The 8,737-nt window shown below is 39.3% G+C and overlaps 1 protein-coding gene across 1 annotated transcript; it reads left to right on the forward strand.

Annotated features, from left to right (window-relative positions):
- Nucleotides 1-399: 399 nt before the first annotated feature.
- On the forward strand, nt 400-2,324 carry tnfa (tumor necrosis factor a (TNF superfamily, member 2)). Its single transcript, XM_054606178.1, has 4 exons — nt 400-647; nt 766-793; nt 920-976; nt 1,319-2,324. Exons 1-4 carry the CDS (start codon nt 477-479, stop codon nt 1,777-1,779), a joined length of 717 nt encoding a protein of 238 aa, XP_054462153.1. The 5' UTR covers nt 400-476; the 3' UTR covers nt 1,780-2,324.
- The last annotated feature ends 6,413 nt before the right edge of the window (nt 2,325-8,737 follow it).

Below are 8,737 nucleotides of genomic sequence, written 5' to 3' on the forward strand. Positions count from 1 at the left end.
TCTTCTGTAGTTTCTGTCAGTGCATTTTGGTATGCAGGTGTATGGCAGACTGTCAGTGTAAGTGTGTTTGAGACCATTTCATGGTCAAAATGTGTATCATTGTGTGTGTGTGAATCTCTGTGGGTGTGTGTGTGTGTGTGTCTGTGTGTGTGTGTGTGTGTGTGTGTGTGTGTGTGTATGTGTGTGCACAGAGGTGTGAAAGGGGGTTGTGTGTATATGCTCATGGGATAACACAGTCATAAAGATGCCGTATGTGTAGGAGTGTGTGGTGTGTAAGATCCTCCCCAGCTCTGGGTCTATCTTCCTCATCAAATCTCCACTCACTACCACTGAGTGACATCACTGGAGTTTCCCAGGAGGTAGCTGGTTTTAAAAGAGCCCTCGCTGAGCGACAGTAGAAGAAGAAAGAAAGATCTCAATACAGCTTCTAAGAGCTCAGCTTAACTTGAAGTGATAGGACGAACTCATTCAAAACAATGGAAGGTGAATGCAAGGTACTACTGGACACCACTGTCCACACAGAAGCCAGGAGAAAAATATTGCAAGTCAAACCCGGCTCAAAGCTAACCACAGCCCTGCTGGTGTTCACACTCTGCCTCGCGGCTACTGCTGCTGCTGCTGTCCTCGTCTTCCACAGGCATGCCAAGGTGAGAACACAAGTCTTACATTAGTCTCTGAATTGTCGGAGGGACGACTGTCTGTCGCAACCCGACTCACCTGAACCCAGCCTTCCTTTAACAGTCTATTCTTTTCTTCTTGAAACAGGGCCCAGGACAAGATGAAGACAATTTTGGTGAGAAGCTTTTGTTTTTCTTTTTATTGACTTAATTTGACCCTTGTTGAGACTTAATCTAGAAGTGAGAAGTGGAGCTGTTTTGATATTCCACATTTTGTAAACCCTGTCTTCTCTTCTTTCCAGATCTTCGCCGCACATTGAGGCAGATTTCAAATGTAAGAGCAGCCATTCATTTAGAAGGTAAATATAAGCAATCGATAGCAGACATATTTGTGAATATTTTGGGCTTTTAGCTATAACTTTTGGTTTTCTCAGTCCAGTAGGTCTGAAACCAAAGGTTTTTGAGTGAGTTAGAGTTAGTAATCCTTCAGGAAGTTCCAAGGCTTCTTAATGGAGCTTGAGGGCTTTTTCAAGAAGTTCTTAGGGATAACTCTTATTTATTATTCCTCAGTCACTTCAATGACAAACTCCCATTTCATTATGATGGGTAGTAACATTATTTTAAACCCCCCTGTCCTTGTTGTTTGTCTTAATAGTCAATTATTTTCTCCATCATCATCATCTCTCGATCTTCTTTAACAGGACACTACAACCCTGCTGTGAAAACCTCACCTGAATGGAAGAATGAGGTGGACCATTACCACTCTCAAGGAGGGCTGGTACTCAAAAACAACGAAATTGTTATTCCTCAAAAAGGCCTCTACTTTGTTTACAGCCAAGCGTCGTTCAGGGTCAATTGCAGCAGCAGCGATACTGATGACGCCACCTCACAGCCCATTGTCCACGTGAGTCACACTGTGAAGCGCTGGTCAAGTTCGTTAGGGGATAAGAAACAGACCATCCTGCACTCCATCCGCAGTGTCTGCCAAATGAAAGCCAGCCGCAATCCAGATGAGGAGGGGAGCTGGTTCTCCTCTGTGTACATGGGAGCAGTGTTCAACCTGATGAATGGGGACATACTAAGCACGGTGATGGAAGAGGAAATGCTGCCCGACCTAGAGGATGAATGGGGAAAGACATTCTTCGGAGTGTTTGCTTTGTGAGGACATTTGACTGACATGTAGAGGGCTCCACTGTGAGGCCTGCAGCCGGCTGCCTTACCTGAACTCACTGACTCTGCATGTATTAGTCTGTGCAACTTTCAAGACAGATTTCAAACCAAACTCTTATCAAATAATTTAAAGTTTCCATGGCTTACAGTGAGCCATGAAGGAGGAGCTCGCTGTAATGTATTAACATAGATATCTCTATGTGACTATAATGTTATGTACTATGTACTCGCCTTAGTGTCAATACCTTTTGATGTACTGCAATGCTAAAGCTGTAATTTATAGATGTACTACAACTACTGCGTATTTATTGTGTCACTACAGGCTGACAGAAGAGGATGTATTTATTTAACATAACATTATTATATTTATCATATTTATTGTTTCTATTTATTTATGTTTTCAGTATTTATGCTGTTTTTTATACATTATTTATTGATTATTTATTGAAACAGATAATCAGTTTAATCAGCTGTTTGTCACTGTATTTTTTTATTGATATTGTCAAATAATGCCATGGTGCCTATGGTGCTGTAAAATGTTTGAATAAAAAAATATTCTGGAAAGGAAAGTATGTATGCAAGGTTTGTGTCATTGTATTAGAGCTAGAATGTTGAACTAAGAAATGAAAAACAAAAACAAACCAACAGTTAGCTGAATGCAGGGAATGGTGACTGTCTGAAGAAAATATCAAATAATGTTTCACAATGTTCTATGGCCTACTGTGCACTGTGAAAGAGGCTGTCACGCGTTTCCTTAAAACACATAAGTAAACAAAACAAAGAGAAGCTCAGATAACATCACATAGAGAGACAGAGAGAGTGACTTCATTCTCTGCTCAGGTAGACATTAGTAGACTATATCTTTACACAGACGATAGTTGTTACCGGCTATATTAATGCCCTTAATATCAAAATTAGCACCTTTAAACACTTGGTAGCTCAGAATAGTTGCTCTTCTGCAGCTTTTGTCAACATTTACAACAGATCCTAACAATATCCCAGGTTCACAGCCAAGAAAAAGGTAGGACATAATTCATAAAACCCTCTTAAACATCTGCTTCAACATAATCAATGTCTCTACTACTGTCCACCCTAATGCTCAATGTCTACTGAATTTTTTTTGCCAAAAATTCTGATTGGTCAAATACACTCACACAATATAGTGAGAGTTGATTAACAGTTCCTCAACAGCTACACTGAGTGGAAGGGAGAAGGGGAAGTCACTGGTAATCGGTAATCCCCCTGTTTCCTCCCCCAGCAACCTACAGAGAAGCACCTGACACCAGCAGTGGAAAGGGGGACAGTGGGTTAATTGGGACAGGGGAAGATTTGGATACTGCTTTTTTAGCAAGTTAGGAAGCAAGTATGCCTTTGCCACCATGCTCATACTCAGCCACACCCTCTTTACTCTCAACCTCGAAGTGGAAACCTTCCGACTATTCTCACTATACTCACATTTTATTCGAAGATTTGAAATCTGCAGTGCCCATCATTTATTAAATGAACATCATGCTGTATTGAAGACTTGAAACTAGAGATTGAGACCATAAACTCATGTTTACAATGTTTACTGAGGGAATAAATCAAGAGAGAAGTAGAGTCATTTTGTCATAGACTTCTATACAACCAGAGGAGGCGCCCCCTGATGGACAGTAGAGAAAATGCAAGTTTAAGACATGCAGCATTGGCTTCACTTTCCAGAACTGATCGTTGCTGCCTCCAACCGACTCACGTGACTAGTGACTGACTTGACATTTTTAAGCTGGACAAAAGTTCTGTGTTTGTTTGACCCATCAACCACTTCTCCCTACGTGCACTGTGTGTGGACTGTTGCGCTCGCTATACAATGTAAGTTGCTCTGAGTATCTAAAAGGTCCTCTGTATTTTCATAATAAAATGGCTTTAATTTGGTGCAGTAGAGATATTATACAATGCCACGGTTACCTGCTCATCTGATGGTCGTCATTGCTTAAGTGCATGTTTTTGGGGTTGTGTGTGTTTGTGGGTGAAGTGGATGATAGTGGTGTTACTACAAAATCTTTACTCAACTTGGTTCTTTGATAATGTCAACAATTTGAGGAAACTTGACATGCAGCCAAATCCATGCAAAGCGGTCAAAGTCATTCATCTACAGACATCATCTGACCAATAGCTCCTGTGTGGTCGCGCTCCGTTAAACAGTGGCGGATGATGCTCGCTAGCTATATTCACTCCCCCCTTTATGGCCCAAATGTGTTTAGTTTCTTCACTGAGACAGAAAAAAGTGAAACAACTTTCAATCAAACTACAGGTTTGGGAAGAGAAGAGATATGGGACAAGATGAGGGGACTGAGAGAGAGAGAGAGAGAGAGAGAGAGAGAGAGATGAGAGAGGAAGAGCAGCTACTACCACTGTGCCCCAGATTATGTTAGCATTATGTCCCTGTGCTGATCACCTGATCCTATTCAACTAATTCATAACCACAGAAACGTGTGTTCTTTGGTTTACAGAGTGGAACCTATAGGCTCAATTTAACAACACAAACAGCTAGCATAATTATTGTATGTTAACAGTGTATTATTGAAAATAAGAATGTTATTGTAAACACACATTTTGCTACGTTTTTTGTTTTGTTTGAGACATCTCTATAATTCAAATCCAAAATGGTGCAAACTGAAAAACACTAAAATGAAGTCACAAAGAAAGAGACAGGAAGTAAATACATGGTGAGAGAGAACAGTAGTGTGAAATTGCTTTAACTTGAACACTTTAGATAAACATTGTCAACATTGATTTTCAGTCGTTTGTGATAATTTAACCTCTATTTTTAATTTTAGCGTGATCATTCATCTCAACATTTAACCTGATTCTCATGTATTCCTGCTAAAAGATCATTATTTTGGTAATTGCATTAACCACTAAACGGTAACTGATAGCATCAGTATTTATCTGTTTCATCTTCAGCGTGTTATTGTGACTACTCACACGTGGGTTGGACGTGGTGTAGATTGGAGCGTGGTTTGGCACAGCTTTTTTTTTCTTAAGTAAAACACTGTCATATCTGATCAAAGATTAAACAGAATAATACGTGGTTTGGCACAGCTTTTTTTTTCTTAAGTAAAACACTGTCATATCTGATCAAAGATTAAACAGAATAATACACTTATGCATTTTCTACTAGTTCATTCTGTTGACCACTATGCTGGCTTTCACAGAATTAGTACAATTAAAAGTATTGCCGTACTCACATCTTTCAGTATTTTCCCAAAACTATGGTACCCCATGGTCCTGCAGTACATACTAGTGAACAAATGTGTAGTTGGGTAAACCATACTGAAGCCAGCATACATCTCGTTGTGTGCTTGCTTCAGCAGTGTAGCACACTGTACACTCTTTCTAACCTTTTTCTTCTTCTGCCTGATTTTTCTACACCATTTGAGCTATTGACACATTTCAAACTTTGGTAGGGAGTTGGATTGCATCCCTCGAGCTTATTAGGGATATTTCACCACCATGTGGACTCAGACCAGGTACAGGTAACTGAACAACCAATCACTCTACCAAAGTTCAATGTTGCTTTGACATGTTGAGCACATTCTGAAATAAGGTGCAACCATTCTGGTTTTTGATATGAAATATCATATGTTTAATTTGTATATTACACATCTATACAAATACATATATGTTGTATGTATAAATAATTATATATGTGGCATATATGTAAAAACATGTTTTATACATATATAAACATACATATTTGTATGAGCTATACATATATGTCAATATATGAAATTGTTCCAATTTCGAATGGGTTTCATATATAGTTTGTACATACATGTACATATATGTGGGCGGCTGTGGCGTAGTGGAGAGCAAGGTAGTTCTCGGATCGGTGGTTCGATACCCAGCCTCGGCAGTCGATGTGTCCTTGGGCAAGACGCTTAACCCCAAGTTGCTCCCGAAGGCTTGCCATCGGTTGCATGAATGTTAGTTAGAGTCTGATGGTGGCACCTTGCATGGTAGCCTGTCATCAGTGTGTGAATGGGTGAATGATATGTAATATACTACTGATTGTAAGTCGCTTTGGATAAAAGCGTCTGCTAAATGACTGTAATGTAAATGTAATGTAATATGTTTTTACCTCATATGTACATATATTTCATTTATGGATATTCCATATATGTACATATATCACATTTGCGTATAGGAGACCTTGGGAGCAGCGACGTAGCGTTGCTATTTGAAGGTTGGAGTGAGAAGTGGTTGTTTTAAATCAGCCCTGAACCTTGCTGTGCGAATGATGACATGGACTCAACCGGTTGGGACCTAGTTTTGTCATGAAATTCATATAAAAAGACTCCTTCAGCATCTTGCCCAGTTTTTTGCATTTTTCAAAATGATGCAGTGTGTGGAGTTAGGCTCAGACCTGGGGGGGAGGTTACACTTTAATGTCTGTCACAGCAACGTACTCAATGCATTGCAAACAATGCAGCTTTTGTCTGTGCAGCACCTTCCCAACCACAACTTTAAGAAAACCCTCTGTTCTTTCCTTTGATTGACTTGTTTGATGATGTAATGCTCAACTGGCGCTAGTTTTTCTGGAGTGTGTTGTTACCTTAACAAGACCAAGGGTCTACAGCGGGGGCGTTTCTAGGAATTGAGTGTTGTGGGCTGAGTCCACACTATCTGGGGCTACTAACTGCTGTTGTGCCTGGAACACTGCTTCCGAAAATGTATTTTATTTTTCTGCATTTCATGACTACTGCAAACATTTCATTTCATTTTATGTTAGAATTTTTTTTCTAACAGTAATGTTAAGAATTTGCCTTGGACAAAATTGATATCTGCACTAACCAATCAAACTATCTATGCCTATCTGCTGCCATACAGGGACATGCAAAAATTATTAAATCCAATTACATTTTATTTGTACAGCCCAATATCACAAATCACAAACTTGCCTTACAGGGCTTTACAATCTTTCCAACATATGACATCCTTTGAGCCCTCCAAAACAATCTTTAAGGGGGAAAAAAGAAGAAGGAGGGATCCCTCTATCAGGATGGACAGAAGTTAAACAGATGTCATGAACAATATAATGCAATTAGAACAAAGTCAATCCAAACGACAGAAATGATACATAGAATATTAGCAGAAATAATAATAAAAGTTCTATCCTTTAGTTTGTGAAAGGCACTTTCAAAATTGAACTGATTCCTAATGTATTATGATTATTGTGACAGATACTGAGATGATACTTTTCACTTTTTAAATTGTTTTTCTTCCATTCTATATTCTATTAGTATCTTATCTTGTTGTATCTTATTGCAGAGCGAGCCTATTTTCTTGTCTAACACACTGTAATGTACTGTTTACCTTCACCCATTCACACCCATTCATACACTGATGACTTCCATGCAAGTGCCACCTGCCCATCAGGACTCTAACTAACCATTCACACCAATTCATTATTTGGGCTTAGGCATCTTGCCCAAGGACACATCGACATGCACAAGTGGAGCCGGGGATCAAACCGCTGATCCTCTGAATGAAGGACGACCATGCTCTACCACTGAGCCACAGTCGTTCTACACAAAGATGCTAGTTTGGGAAAAACAACTTGTTATATTTTCATTCTTGCATTTCAGATAATCTCTGATATCAGATATTACAGCCTATAGAAATATATTTTGAATACTGTACCAAATGAAATACAGCTTGTATATGCAAAGTCACATGTCATGTTATTTACATCATTGTTATTTACAGTCAGTGTGCATATTGTCATGTGTATCAACATCACTTACATCTTCACTCCTTTATAGATGCAACGGTTAAAACACATCATAACAAACAAACAGCAGATATTTGGTATGGTCTCTTTGAAAGAGAGCAGCCGGAGCACTGCACAATGTTCTCATGGTCTATACATCTGCCCACACACTGTTGTTACTGTATTAGTCAATTCAAAAGTGCTTTCGACAACCCACACTAATGAAACAAGTTGTGCTACCCAACAGTGAGAACATGTGAAATCTATTCCTCAGGTAGAGACCACACAATACGTTTGTCATGAGAGTTTATGTTGAACCCTCAATTTAAATACAGAGCAGTCACAAACATTACATACTGTAGCACTTGCAATTATCCTGTGCTGCCTGGCAAAATTGAGTATGAAAATGTATTCTTGACCTTAAAACTGAAGTTTAGCCAAAAATGATTACCCAAGGTCTCCATGACATCTGAAGCAAACTCCATTCACTGAAGTCCTTGATGAATTGCAGTTGAAAGCCCCAGGTAAGCTTGCAATTGCGAGTGCGACATGATAGACTGCCGTTTGTTTCCTGTTTCCTACTGACGGTCATGATTAGTTTCTTCAAACCATTGTTAACGACTAAATCATTTTGAGTCTGAATCTAACCAGACTTTAACGCTACTATTTGTAATGGTGATTTGTAACAGATTTTGGAGTTATTAACAACAACGTGTTTTGTTGTTTAGTTTGGAGAACTTGTATTCCTACCAGTACCTACTTTACAGGTAGAATCCTGGTTGCTTTGGTGACACCTGTGGTTTCAGTGTTTAATACTACGGCAAGCAGTTGAGCAGCTACTGCCAGAAATCGAACAGAAGAGGTGTCAGTGCAGCCAAATAAACCCCTGTTGTTAAAATAAAGATGTTGGTCACACTATAAAGTCATCCCATGTTTTACCATGGCAACATAAATCTCAGAGACACAAATGAAGAAACCAAAGCCCCCTGCTGTTATCTCTGTTAGTTATTATTACGTATAAAGAAGTCAAGCATGTGAGGTAATTACATTTTTTGGCATAAAAACCTTCATTTTGAAACTGTATCAGGGAGTCTTCCTGTTTTTCCACAAAACCCCAACAAAAAGCTATATTTGGAAGTGAGAGCGAAAAAGCAGAAGAGTGCGAATAGCAGAAAAGGGAAATGCATCAGCTGCCTGT

This window comes from Anoplopoma fimbria, chromosome 10 (assembly GCF_027596085.1).
Source record: "Anoplopoma fimbria isolate UVic2021 breed Golden Eagle Sablefish chromosome 10, Afim_UVic_2022, whole genome shotgun sequence".
Lineage (NCBI taxonomy): Eukaryota > Metazoa > Chordata > Actinopteri > Perciformes > Anoplopomatidae > Anoplopoma > Anoplopoma fimbria.